Consider the following 15123-nt stretch of genomic DNA (forward strand, 5'->3'; position numbering starts at 1 on the left):
ACGCACTTTTCTAAAGAAGTACGGGTAGTGAACACAAATTAAATACCACAAACACTCAAAGTTTACTACAAGATTGTATTCCCCTTAAACATAGAGCTGTGACGTCACACGTCCCGCTAACTGAACAATACTCTCTCGTCGCATACTCATCCTTGCTGACCTTGACCTGCTGGGGGCTGACCTTGACCTGCTGGGGGCTGACCTTGACCGGCCGGAGGCTGACCTTGACCCGCTGGGGGCTGACCTTGACCAGCTGGCTGTTGACCTTGGCCAGCTGGCTGTTGACCTTGACCCGCTGGAGGCTGACCTTGACCAGCTGGCTGTTGACCTTGGCCAGCTGGAGGCTGACCTTGACCCGCTGGAGGCTGACCTTGACCCGCTGGGGGCTGACCTTGACCCGCTGGAGGCTGACCTTGACCCGCTGGCTGTTGACCCTGACCCGCTGGCTGTTGACCTTGACCCGCTGGAGGCTGACCTTGACCTGCTGGTGGTTGACCTTGATTTGCTGGCTGTTGACCTTGATTTGCTGGCTGTTGACCTTGATTTGCTGGCTGTTGACCTTGACCCGCTGGCTGTTGACCTTGACCTGCTGGCTGTTGACCTTGACCCGCTGGGGGCTGACCTTGACCCGCTGGCTGTTGACCTTGACCTGCTGGTTGTTGTCCTTGGCCCGCTGGCTGTTGACCTTGATTTGCTGGTTGTTGACCTTGACCCGCTGGCTGTTGACCTTGACCCGCTGGTTGTTGTCCTTGGCCCGCTGGCTGTTGACCTTGACCCTGTCCGGCTGGGATGGCAGGCCGGAAGAGTTGCGGGAAGTTGGCGGGTGTCATCTGGATGGACTGGCCGTTCTGGTTGATGATGTAGGGAATGCCGTAGTAGCTGGGCACCACGAGGCGGCCGAAGGAGCCGGTGAAGACAGCAGCCTGTCGTCTGGTCAGTGACCTCGCTCTGGTGGCCGTGAGGGCGGTGAGGAGCAGCAGCAGGAGCGGGACAAGCCTGGGCAACATCTGGCCTGAAACATTCACAAAGGTGGACCAAAGATGGTGTATGCTGGTAGCAGAGAATCTTTGGGTGGACGGATGGGGACAGTTGTTTGATCTAAACTTTTAAAGATGGACCGGTGGGATAGTTATTTGATCTAAACTTTCAAAGGTGGACGGGTGGCATAGTTATTTGATCTTTATTCTCAGAAGAGAGGATAGGTTTTTTTAATCTTTATTCTCGGAGGTGGGCGGATAGGATAACGCTTTGATCTTACTCACAAAGGTGGACGGATAATTAATTTACCTTTAACTGTCAAACGTGGACGGATATGATAACTCTTTGATCTTTACTCCCAAAGGTAGACGACCAGCTCTTTGATTTTAACTCTCAAAGATGGAACGATAGGATAGCTTTTTTTTGTTGTTGTTATCTTTATTACCAAAAGTAGAGGGTGGATGGGATCTCTTTGGTCTCTACTCTCAAAGGTGAACGGATTGGATAGCACTTTGTGTTACCACTCACAAATATGGGGGTAACATTCGCTTGGAAAGTAACTTCAGATCTAGTTCATTTTTTTTCCGTGAAGAGTTGTGACGACAGAGATGGAACAACGTTTCTCACTGGGCCCCTATGGGTATCACTCACAGTACTTGTTGTAGATACTGCTTTACTGTCTGGTGGTAGTCTTGGTAGATCGCTACTTAATAATTACCTAGTTCTATCTGACATGTTTGGCCGTTTTGAGTTACTAAGACCACGATAACCGTAAGATTATTCGGATTCGTTACCAAAATATTCTAAGAATTGCATTCGAAAAGGTTTTTAACGTTAAATATGTCAAAACTAGATTCTGAGCAGATAGAACTTCATTATTCTGATGTAGCGAGACGTGTAAATCATGCGTCATTTATCTGTGTACTCCATAAACAGGAAGTCGAGCCAACTTAGTTGTTTCCTGGCGTTCTCTTGTTCTTGTGGTGTTCCGAGTTTTTCTTTGGCTTCTTATTTCACAGGGGGTGGATTGTTACTTTGGTGTACAGTGTTGAAAGGGTCACTAGACCCATGCACCGTGCATGCATGTACACATAGGCCCTGCCTAAGTCGTTGCAAACATGGTACATCTAGGCTACGGTACATGAAGAAAACGTGTATCCTTTGACTTTGAGTGAGCCTCCCAGCAAATTGAAACTTTAAGATTACATTATTTATAGATTTATATTATTATTTTATGTGCTCGTGTAATTAAAACAAAACCAAACGTAGCCAACATGAGTTAATTTTTTTTTTTTTAACGAAAAAATCATCAAGGAGATTCAGATTAGTTTGTTAACAACATGAGATTTCCGTGTTCTTCAGCAACATACACAACGTCATACTGGTTCTATTTTTATAAAAACGGAAAAAGGGAACAACAACAACAACAACAACAACAACAACCACAACAAAAAACCTCCCCTTTTGTTACCGCCTGTTCCTGTAGGTCAACGACAAATGGCCCGTCCACACCCTTTTTCTTAGATTGCTTACGCTATCAGATTTGTCGAAAAAGACACCTTTAGATCAACTTTTCCATAGTGGACATCAGCAACAATGAATCCTGCTCTATTGTTATGACGATGTTAAAAAAGATTAATCCGCCCCATACCTCCTTCTTTTTTTTCTACACTATCACCTCGTCTAGTAGAAAAATAAAAATTCATTTAAAAATCAACTGAAAGTGCATATTTTGCCACATCAATAGACGCCAACCAGTTAATAAAAATAAAGCTCACCTTTTTTGTCTTTAACGCTAAAACTAAAAACTCGTCAAGAAAAATTAAACGTTCAAATCAAGTGGCCCCGCGTGTGTTTTTCGCAACAATGAAGCCGGTCACATTGATATAAAACCTATATAGGCCCCTCTGTGTCTTACTGCGCTAATCAAACAAAGCGACTTGTGGCTTTTTGTCAGTACATTCCCACGAGTCCACGTCAAGGGTTCAGGATAATGAAGAAAAGTCTCTGGGAATTTGATACATCGCACGCGCAACAGATTGATGTTCGGGGAATACCTTCAGCCTCCCCCATTCCCTCCTTCCGCCTTTCTATCTTCCCCCAACCCTGTCCTTGAATCTAAGCCAGTCGTTATGGTCTTCCACATATATATTTTTTTTTAAACCAGTCTATTAACCCCCCCCCCCCCCCCCCAACCCCCTTAAAAAACAAATAAATAAATAAATATAAAAATACACCTTCACTCACCCACTCTCTGAAATCATATATAGATCTATTCGCTTGTGTTCCAAAAACTGGTCCACTGTTGTCTTTCTGTCGGTCATTAAGGGAAGTTTTTAGAAGATGTGATTATTTTACAGATTGTACAGTTTTTTACTTTTTTTTAAAACAGGGTATTATTATTATACTAATATCGTAATTTAATGCAAATAATTTATGAACATTTTATCTAGTCTACATAGATGAAGATGGAAATGTCTCACCTCTGATTTGTCTTAGAAAGAGATTTACGGCACTTGCAACATAATTAGGTCATATAAGTGCTGGAGACTAGCGGTGATACAAGAGAGTAAAAAACACGAAAGAAGGAACAGAGATAAGGACGGTACATGTTTGATAGGGAAGAAAGAGCAAATCACATCAATGCACTCTCCAACCACCCACGTCTCGGTCACAAAGGGGTTAAATTATCAGTTCAGTCTCGTCCTCATCTCAGACGACATGCACCGCTCACGGGACCTCATTCATGAAGGGGTTAAAACCCACGACCGCCATTTATAGATCGATATTAATAATAACATTATTATTATACATGATATTGTGAGATAACTGTGGCCTAAACATACTATACCATGTCTTTGCTGACGTTGGGCGTACTGTTTGTTTAAGTAAGTGAAAGGTGTTTGTTCAAAGCGAGGTGTGTCTGTGGCTAAATGGCAGGAACAGTGACGTTACATCAGATAATCTGCCGTTTGAAAATGATAAACCTTGTATCTGAAAAAAAAAACAAGAATTGTCACTAACCGGGGACAACTACTGTTTAGTTTTAGTTAGTTTTAGAAAGCGCTTTAGTTTACGATACTTGCAACACAAACTGAGTTTATGTTTTTTTGTTTTAGTAAGAGTTTTACCGCGCTTACAACACAATAAGGTCATATAAAAGACGAAGATTAGAGGTGTTACCAACGGGTAACAAACACAAAATAGAAGGAGAGAGATAAAGACGATAGATGTTTGATAGGAAAGAAGAAGCTGAGTAAGAGTTTAAAAGTCACCCATTCTGAGATTTGAACCAGGGCCATCCGCTCTATAGTCAAGCATGATGCCAACTGTGTCTAACGAAGCGTCCTAAACTGAATATGATCTCGCGTCTGTCTGCACATCAGGCCAAGTGACGTCAAACACATTCAAGATGGAGGGACCAACTTTACTTTTGCCCTTTACACCATTGACTCACTGACCATAGACTTGAACTGTGTACAAGTATTGTACAAGTACCGGTATACAACTTTACCTACAGCCGACTATAAGTATAATGATTACTAAACTAACAATGTCCCAGCAGAAAGAATGAGATACTCAATAAAAATTCTTCCCACACAAGAATTTAACTCAGGTCTTCCGTGAGTGATGGTGAAGTGGCTAACCGCTAAACCACAAACACTGGTCCATTCCCCCTGGGCAGAACAGAAAAGATGAGTTAAAGTCGCTGAAGGAGTGAAAAAAAGATGGAAAAAAGATCAACCCATCCAAAGTCTAACTTAACCGTTGGGACCTGCCTGTACTGTAAAGAGGAAGAGGTGCAGAGACCCAAGAAAAAGATCAACTCAAGCGAGTTCAACATAAATTAAAAGCCGAGTTGATTGTAATACACAAAGAGTAGGCTAAGAGAAGTTTCTTTAGTATGTGAGTTGGGTTTGATCAAAACTTTAAACCACATGCAGTTTCTACGACTACATGTACCAACTTCCGAAGTATCTTTGCCGTGTTCAGAGAACAGAGAACATGGGACAGAAATTCTTCACAGGAAAGACCAGGTGTTCAACGATCATCAATCCTACCGGACCTTTCTTTAGTTTTACTAAGAGTTTTACGGCCCTTGCAACCCAATAAGGTCATATAAATGACGAAGATTAAAGATGTTACAAGACAGTAACAAACATAAAAAAGAAGGAGGAGAAATAAAGACGATAGTTGTTTGGTAGGAAAGAAGGAGCAAACCCCACCAGAGCACCCATCAACCACCCACCTACCAGACGTGGGAGCAGGTAAATCAAATGCACAACCCGAGGATCGTGATACAGCCGACTCCACTTGTGTTGAACTGGCATTAGTTGATCTTTTTCACGGGTCCCAGCACCTTTTCTTCTTTAATTTACATATGTCCCAATGGTCAAGTTGAACTTTGGAGGAGTTGTTAATCTTTTTTTTTCACTCCCCCCCCCCCCCCCCCGGAATTTTTTTTTCGTAAGAGTTTTACGGCACTTGCAACACAATAAGGTCATATAAGTGCCGAAGATTAGAGGTGTTACAAGGGAGTAACAAACACAAAAAAGAAGGAGGGAAGATAAAGACGATAGATGTTTGATAGAAAAGGAGCAAACCACACCAGAGCACCTGCCAACCATCACTCCCGACAACATCAACACATCCGTAGTTGACACGGCATGCCCTCCACCAACCCCCGCCCCTCCATGTAGAATCAAACCAGATGCTTTGAATTAAAAAGCAAACTTGTTTGTTTTGTTTGAATAGAGAGAAGCACATCAACACAATGGTGGCAATGGTCACGTGGTATGGGGAAAAGGTAAGACAGACAGACAGAAACAACAGATACCCCCCCGGGGCAGTGCTACTGGCTGAAGTGTCTTTAGGCCATTCCCAAAGGGGGGACATTAACCTGGTCTTAAGCACAGTAGAATTGTAAATGGGCTGATTCATCCGTATCATGCTCATAACTGTGCCTGGACTGCAATAGGGAACTGCTGCTTTTTCTTTCCTAATCCTTACTACATGTATTTCTTCCTCTACTTCTTTAAAAGACTTTTGTACCATGGAATCCTGTTATAACGAGAGGGAGGGGACCGGAGCAAAATGTCCGTTATAGCAGGATTCTCGCACAGCAGCAGCAATATTCCGCTATAACCAACTCACATGTTTGTCTGATAGCGCTATAGCAGTATTGTATTTGCAAAGGTAAAGAGGAGAAAAAAAACGGGGTTGTAGAATAGTGTCTTTATAACAGACTTCACGTTTTTTCCAGACTCGTTATTAGTGGACCCCACTGTATGTTTGTCACTCTCTTGCGACACGCTATTCCCGGATGCCTTGATAGTCGAAGAAGACTGTGCTGTTGAAGCTAGAGAGGTGAGCAGAGTAAGCCTGATTCATTGTAATGACTTCTCTGTTGACATCCATCCCTTGACACTCATATGACTTTATGCGGTTGCGAGCGCCGTAAAACCTCTACTAAAAAAAAAGAAAAGAAACAACAGAGGAAAGGTAAAGAAGTAGGACTAGGACCTACCAGTGGCGCCCTCCAACCACCTGTAAAGGTAAGCACCATACCTCAAACCTAGCAAGTCTTCTTTAACAGCATAATTTCACAGAGGGATGGGGGTGGAGGAGGAAAAGTCTTATAAATTTGCTAGACAGAAGAGCCCCAAAACCGGGTTACTGGTTCATCGTGTGTGTAGGTCAACCATCTGTCCCTGCCCACCATCTGTGGGTTGAGAAAGTAGCACAAAACTCATGTTACTAACACCTCAGGTTGGTGCAGATGGCACACTAGCTGCACCGACAGACAAGTAAACAGAGTATTGATGAGTGGGACACAAGAGGACTGCTTTCATAAGGAAGGTTTTCTCACAACAAGTCTTTGTTAGCATAGAATAGAAGTTTAATTTATTCAGTCATGCGGTTTCAGTCTTATATACAGGAAAGGTACGTAAAATAACAAGAGAGACAACCGTTCTTATCACCACCATTATAGCCACATTTGAACTAAATTCAAATGAACACCAACATCCACACAAACACCTTCAGACCATTTCATCATGTATACATGGGAATAGAACATGCATACGGTACACATTAATACACACGGGCTAGTACATTTTCCAACCCATAGCAAATAAAGAACCTACAGAGATGTCTAGATGAAAGCAAAGCAAAACCCTTGAAAAACGCACAAACGCACGCACATACACATTGACACACACAGGCACGCTTCACTTCATCACCACATGCAAAATTTCTCACGCATTGAAAGCAAATAGTCAACACTGTTCACCAATGTAATCAATGCAAACAGTACCGGTCGGTAAAAACAAACTTTTCCCACCCTCCACCTCCCTCCCCAGCACACACACACAAACACACACACACACACACACACACACACACGTGAGTCTGCGTGCCAGCGGTCACTTCTTCCCCTCCACCATGATGATGTGGTAGCCAAACTTGGTCTTGACCGGTGGGTCGGTGTAGTTGGGTTTGTCCACGGAGCTGTTGGGCAGAGCAAAGGCCGCCTCCTGGAAGGGTCCCACCATGCTGCCTCGGGTCATCCAGCCCAGGTCGCCCTGGGGAAATGAAATGGTATATGTATATGTTCAACACCCCTATCAACACTGTTAGGTTATTTGTTGTTGTTGTTGTTATCGATCCAGCAACAGCTGGGATCTTTTTTTCGGTTTAGTAGAGGTTGTACGGCGCTCGCAACTGCATAAGGTCATATGAGCACCAGAAGATTAGAGGTGTTACAAGAGAGTAACAAACATAAAAAAGAAGGAGAGGAGATAAGGACGATAGATGTTTGATAGGAAAGAAGAAGCAAACCACACCATAGCACCCGCCAACCACCCACAGCTGGGATCTTGCCCTTCTGTCCAATGCCATGTTGTGATAAGTGCAGGTTTGCTGCAGTTGCTGTGATGTTTCATAGAGCGTGTTGTCAATGTTAGGTCTCTGAGGGAGAAGTGTAACTCTGATGTCAGTTAGGCGACTGTGCAGTGGAACAGGGTTAGGCTGTCCCCCTGGTTTTATGCACCCCGCCCGCATAATTTGGCAAAATTTGATCATTTTTTACATAATTTCTGATTATTTTCCTTAATCATTCTTTGTTAAAATTAACAGAATCGCATAATTTAACATTTTTTGGACTCAATTTGCATAATTTCAAAATTTTTCTTGCATAAAACGATGGGGACAGGTTAGGTTATTTAGGAAGCAGGGCCTCCGAGTTTAACTTCAATCTCCGAAAGGACTAAGCAAAGTGAGAAATTCATGTAAAGCGCCCTTCCGAAGGACACAACATTCAACATCGTACTGAGCTGAGGCTCAAACCCCCAAACTTGCAACTTCATGATTACGAGTCAGATAGCCTAACCACTAGGCTACCGACAATACCTCCCTAGTCAGACTGAGCACAACAGAAACCCCCCAAAAAAAAACAAACCAGCAAACAATGGAATATGCCTAACCTTTTCTTTAAAGATCTCCTACATGGCGGTTGAAAGATGCATCTGATGTGATATTCTGTGCATCATTGTCGTGCTTTACTTTTCTTTTCAAATTGAATTTTAAAGAGAATAATATAATAATTTTAATTCTTTGTATGCTTGCATGAGTTTATACTATTCCTGTACAGCAAAGAAAAATTTACAACTGGGACAATAAAATATCATCTTCAAGGACTTCTTTTTTTTTTTTTGATAGAGAAGGTTTTTTTAATGCACCCATTGATGACACAATTTAGATCATTAATGAGGCAGGCTTTGACGCTGCCTGTCTGTCAGGGCCAGCTGGTGCTGTGAGGCATGCAATGATTCTTCTCAATAAAAGTTCTTCCCCCACCAGAATCAAACCCAGGTCTTCCTTATTTCAATCACATGAAGTCTGATCATGGACTATGAGGAAATTGAAATATAATACACACTATACACTATTTGGTTCACCAGACAGCTATTACAATGGGTATGAACGTACCCCCCCCCCCCCCCCAACCACCCCCAGGTCTGTCACTAGACAAAGGGACATAACCATGGGGAAATTTGTAGCAAAATTAAATACTCATAAGTAGTTACTTCTTGTGTACACTCATTGCAATGGACTTTATTGGAAAGTTGTCAAGGAGACTCAATAAAAAAAATAAAACTTACCATTCCCCCCCCCCCCCCCCCCCCCCTCATCTTAGTCAATACAGAATACCCCATGGAAAATGAGGAGGCTTCTCAATACGTCCACATTCCCTAGAAGCTGAAGCAGTCTAAGTCTAAATGTATCATTTACATGTGCTATTTTTTTAATGAATAGCAAGAAAGAAAATAAATGTTTTAGACTAAATGGAAAAGATCTCTGAATTAGAATCTAACAAGAAAAATATTTAAAGGCGTCACGGTACCATAATAAAAGAAACAAGAAAAAATAGTAGGTCTCATTTCAGCATTACACATTCAAACATTAATTAATTTGTCCTTGATCTTTCTCGCAGTCCAGCTTACCCCTGAGCGTGCTTTATCCTCGCTGTACTGAGCAGCCACTTCACTGAACTTCATCCCACTCTGCAGCTTCTCAATGGCTTCCAGGGCTTTGGACTGTTTCTCACACAAAATATGCCTGACCTGTGGAGAGATAACAAATTTGTTTTAGTACTTGTGTTTTACGGCACTTGCAACACAATAAATAAGGTCATAAAAGTGCCAAAGTAAGATTAAAAGTGTTACAACAGTGTTGTAACAAACACAAAAAAAGAAAGAGGAGAGATCAGAACGACAGATATTTGATGGGAAAGTAGCAGCAGGGATTTTGGAAGGCTATCAAGATAGCTAAATACATTGGATAGCTCTGAACTGTGGAAAACAAATGAGAAAGGAGACAGGTCTGTCCTTTTACTTTTACGGTCAGGACTTCACCGTCTTTTTCTTTTTCAAATATAGTAGTTGATATTACGCTCAAGCAAGAGCTGTAAAGCTGACTACTGTTGAGCCTTTCAGAAGCGAAGTGGCCGTGATGTGGAAGCTGGAATCCTGTACGACTATGATGACGATGAGGAGTCTAGGCTAGGTCTGGGAGTCTAAGGCTCTAAGGAGACAATTTTGAGGAAAATTTCAAGAGCTGTAAAAATGTTAAGCCCATCATACTGCATACGATTCCCTGATCCAGAATCTAGCTCAAGACTTCATTTCTAAAACTAGGCTACATATTAACCAAAGGCCGCGTATACCAAGATATTGCACTTGCTCTTTGGGCTTTTGTCCGTGGCCCTGGCGGGCCCGCTTTGCCATGTAGTGCGTGATGGGACTACGTCACTAGGCAACGCGAGGTTGGTTTCATCACCAACTGCTTGGGGTGTGTGTTTGCGTGTGTGTGTGTGTGTGTGTGTGTGTGTGTGTTTGCGTGTGTGTGTGTGTGTGTGTGTGAGTGTGTGTATAACTTTGTTTGGGGAGGAGAAAAGGAGGTACAGAATGGTAGCTTACGGACTAATTGTATGGAACGAGAATCGCTGAGATTGTTTAATAGAAGATTTTAAAAATTAACACGCAAATAAAAACAAAAAGAATGAAAAGAAAGAAAGGAAAAAGGGTTGGAGTTGAGTAGGTGGATGAGAAGGAAGAATAGCAAACTGAAAATCAACAAACAAAAACGAGGAAAATTATTTAACAATTTTAAGCAGCAAGGTGTTCACCGATCAAACTCATGTAGCTTGCTGTCCAGTCATTTCGTATCGCAACAATGGTTATAGTGTCGTAGTTAGTCTAGCTCGTTGTCCCTAGTAGACATCATATTAATTACAGAATTACCTCACAAAAAATGACATTTTATGTTATGAGAGTAAATTTCTTTGTCCGACTTAAGAAGTGAATGTATTGTGGCGACAAAATGCGGTCTGGCTTTACAATTTCTTTACGACTTGATGTTGCGATCTTTTATAATCAAAGTCTTGCAGATTCAAACTGTCCTTGTCTCTTCTTAATGATATCAAACAACAACTAGTAAGTTGTTTCCCCATCATCTGGGTCCTTGAAATACAACGACTGGTGCTGTGTAAAGAGAATCATATTACCTCTTTCGAGAGGGAGCGTTTTCGATATCTTTGTCAGATTGTTACATTTCTTACATGAAAGTTAGATTCTGACTGCAATTCTCGGACCAAATTGACATCATGGATCCCTGTGGTAGTGCTGGGTGAATTGTTAGTAAGGGAAAGTCAAAAATTATAAACTCGCTTCCGAAGAGGGTACATCGAAGAAATCTCATGAGACCAAACCTTGATTCTGAATAAAACAGTAAATCAAACTGTTGAAAACCTGTGCTTAAAAAGTTTAGCACAAATCTGATTTGGACATTGGCGACACTGATGTATAAAATTTTAAAAATATTTTGGCCTGCTTCAGGTGTTCCAACCCATGAGATGAAAGAAAACCAAGAGCACTTACAGAATTAAAGTTGGGACATGGGATATGGAAAATAAGATGCGGTACATGGGAAACAAGAGGTGAGAGATGGGAAACAGAAGGTGGGATTTGGAAGATGGGACTATGGTCATATGTGTACAATAAGGACTGTATAGCACCGGGTCCGCCTGAAAACCAACGCAGATAAAAAGTGACAAAACAATAATTCTTATCTATAATATAACAAACACCTCTCTCCCTCCCCCCCCCCTCTCTCGTTCTCCCTCTTTCTCCCCTCCCCCCCTTCTCTTTCCCTCCCTCTCTCTTTCTCTCCCCTCTTCTCTCTCTCCTTCTCACCCCCCCCCCCTCTCTTTCTCTCTCTCCCTGCCCGAAGACAAAATTGTACATGTTCAACTCAAGAGCGGCGGAACGTTTGTTTATCCTCGTATCATGAGCCGTCACGCACTAGCTACAGGTAGCGCCCAAGTCTCGCGCGGACACAAGATAGAGCAATTGAAACATCTTGGTATACACGGTCTTATTAACAATTCAGTGGACAATAATTATTTGTTTTATCTGAAAGAGAGCGAGACTATGCTCTACTATTTTTCAGAACAAAATGAGCAGTAAATATGTGACGCGATTTAACAATGGGGTTTTTATAAACGAAGTGTTTACAGACCCAGTAACCCGGAACAAAGTTACGGAGTATACAGACCCGGTAGGGGAACTCTTTTGTGATCTCGGAACCTTTCAGCGCCTAGACCCGGTAGTGTGTGTGAGAGAGAGAGAGGGAGAGAGAGAGAGAGAGAGAGAGAGAGAGAGAGAGAGAGAGAGAGAGAGAGAGAGAGAGAGAGAGAGAGAGAGCGAAGGGCTAGAACCCAATTTGCCGCTAGATCGGAAAAGTAAAGTAAAAGTAAAGCACTGGCGCTAATCGCAACGCGGCGTTGCAAATAGGCACTTCCTTGAAATTATGACATTGTTCTTTTCTTCAAAGTGTGATTCCTCCAACTCCAAAACGGGGGAAAAACGATCGTTCATCGAAAAGACATTCGCAATCTTCATTTAGATTTAGATCTAGATCCAGGCTAGCCTCGAAACTAGATCAATCATTTATATCTGTCTGTCTAGATCTTGACCTAGGCCATAGATCTAGAAGAACCAGAGATGTAGGGGGTAACTATATGAGAAGAACCTAGAGTTCTACCCTGAGCCAAGAGGGCGCTGAAACTTTCCGAAATCACAAAAGAGTTTCCCTACCGGGTCTGTATACTTTGTGACTTTGTTCCCGGTTACCGGGTCTGTATACACTCCCTTTTATAAATACCGTCCCCGAATTTAACCATTATTTGATTTTTTCCAAATCAATTAGAATATAAAGGTTTGATATAGACTAAACGAAGTGACTATTCGGACTCGAGTCCGAATATGAAAAAATGTTATTCGGACTCAGATTCTTGTCCAGCATGACATCATTTCCGACTTCCTGTGAGTCGTGACTCCGGCTTCCTGTCCTGCTTCACTCATGACTCGCCTCAGGCTGGGTAGAGACCGGGATCACTTCAGGCAAAATGGTGTTAAATTGTGCTGGAGCCGTGTTTTTATCTTATGATGAATTTGAGGCCGGCCTGAAAAGTTAGAGCGCTTCTAATTAATGTTTATTTGTCAAGAGGTCATCAGAAGCAATTAAAGATGGCTCGTTAGCGTGTGTTGGGGTCGGATGGGCGGCCTGCACACGTTTGGCTGTGTGTGCGTGTCGGGGAAAGGGGGGGGCGCTATCGGCTCGGGCGTTGAACGTCACACGCGTCAGTCCCCCCCCCTCCCCACCCTAGGCAACTGATCATTATTACAATAATAAGCTTGTCTTGACGTAGATCTACGTAATGAATTGTGCGCTGGTCTATGGAATCAAAAGTTGCCGTATGCTCGGCTCTACACAGCAACACAACTTTTTCTTGGTAAACAATTGAGATGACACAGGCTTATATGTATTTGAACGAATCTGTCTTTTTTTGTTACACAGCTCATAATATGCAGGTGCCAGGAGATCTGCTAATCTTCAATTTTACCCTTTTCTACAACAAAGAAAGTGGGAAACATGGGGGGTGGGGGGCGTATCAATGAGGCGGCGGGCATCAGATCGGCAGACAAGGTGTGGGGGAAACTAAAAAATGGCGGAAAATTGGAAGCACTGAACGTTAGATCTATAGAACGAAGACACTTCTTTTTTTTCCGGACTCGTGTCCGAATAACATTTTTTCTTATTCAGACTTGAGTCCAAATATGACATTTTTTTATGGAAGTGTGGCTATTCTCACCCGGGGTGAGAATAAAATTACGATCTACCTCTCACCCTGGGTGAGACTTGCCAGCATAGGCTATTCTCACCCGGTGTGAAACAAGACCTATTTTTCCTCATTTTGGAATACTGTCTATCGGTGTGGATGATCACATTGATAAAAGCCAAGAAAAAATTACGTTAAAGCACAAAAGTAAGCTATAATTTGATCCGTCTTCAAAGATGCTATGGCTATTTCACTTTTTGAATCGAGCCGACCAACGCGGGTCGCCATTTTGTTTTGCCCGGAAGTTCTCGCAAGATCTACTCCTCCCCCCTCTCTCTCTCTCTGTCTCTTTCTGAAAACTGTCTATAGGTGTGGACGATCAAATTGACCAAAAGAAAGTTATTAAAAAATGATGTTAAAAAACAAAACTAAATTGATTTTGTTTTTCCCAGAAGTTCTCGCGCTACTCCTCTCTCTCTCTCTCTCTTTCTCTCTCTCCACTGCCCACAAACAAAATTGCACGCTTTAAGGCTAACACTAACAGTAGTAATAGACCTAGAACGTTTGTTCACAGCACAGAATTCTGTAATTCTGTTTATCACAGTGTAGAATTCTGTGGTTCAGGGTGAACGCTTCACTGGTTGGCCGAGGCTATAACGGTGAACGTCCATCGGGTGAAAATAGCCAAGACTCGCCTGCGCTATTCTCACCCGGGGTGAGAATAGCCTTTTTTTATTCGGACTCGAGTCCGAATATAGATCTAGATTTTTTTATATGAAAAAATGTTATTCGGACTCGAGTCCGAATAATGATGGCCTAGACTAAATTGATCTAAATCTAGATCTAGAATCTAGATCTACATTATTAGTCTATATCTATCTAGATCTAGATCTAGATCTAGAATCTCTAGAGTCTAGAGATCTCTAGAATTTTTCTAGACTTTTGCCTTTGCTCACAGTCACAGGTCAGAGTGGAGCGTCAAACATCATTATAATCGGCATGCGTGTCGAAAAGTAATCATTTAAAACTAAGAGTATTCGTCAGTGAAGCCAAAATACACACTCCATAGTTATCGTTAGGGCCAAAGCCGAATAATCCCATTATTTCAACATGATTTTGATGAAACTGAAATTCTACCTTCACAGCTGTCCCTCCTTTGGAAGACTTTCCATCGTCTCCTCCTTCCGCTCCTTTACCTTTGCCACCCTTAGCACCTCCTCCACCACTCTTGGCACCACCTCCACCACCACCGCCCTTACCTTTAGGCATTTTCGACAGTAATTAAGTCTATCTCGACAAACGTAAACACTGGTTTCTTCCTCGGAAAGTGGCAAACTCTCACTTTCACTTTTTGTTTTCGCAAGCCCTGCTTCACCACGGAGGAAAACAGAATTCTTCGGTCTTTGGAGTACACGAAAATGCCTCAAAAAAGGAAACGGAAGTATGAGCACAATTTTTCACAA

At 42.4% G+C, this 15123-nt stretch overlaps 1 protein-coding gene across 3 annotated transcripts in view; it reads right to left on the reverse strand.

The window, feature by feature from the left end:
* LOC101854525 (peptidyl-prolyl cis-trans isomerase NIMA-interacting 4) overlaps positions 1-15076 on the reverse strand; it is a 15158-nt gene extending 82 nt beyond the window's left edge. The window contains exons 1-3 of one of the 3 annotated variants that reach the window (XM_035972072.1): positions 14798-15076; positions 9483-9602; positions 7385-7562 (exon numbers count right to left, since the gene is read on the reverse strand). In XM_035972072.1, coding sequence (XP_035827965.1) covers positions 7404-7562; positions 9483-9602; positions 14798-14929 — 411 coding nt within the window. In that variant the 5' untranslated portion in view covers positions 14930-15076 and the 3' untranslated portion in view covers positions 7385-7403. Of the gene's footprint in view, positions 1-6855; positions 7563-9482; positions 9603-14797 lie in introns of those variants that run through there. The other 2 variants (XM_035972071.1, XM_005107070.3) reach the window with 2 other exon arrangements.
* Positions 15077-15123: the final 47 nt, after the last annotated feature.

The sequence above is a fragment of the Aplysia californica genome, unplaced genomic scaffold, assembly GCF_000002075.1.
Source record: "Aplysia californica isolate F4 #8 unplaced genomic scaffold, AplCal3.0 scaffold00573, whole genome shotgun sequence".
NCBI lineage: Eukaryota > Metazoa > Mollusca > Gastropoda > Aplysiida > Aplysiidae > Aplysia > Aplysia californica.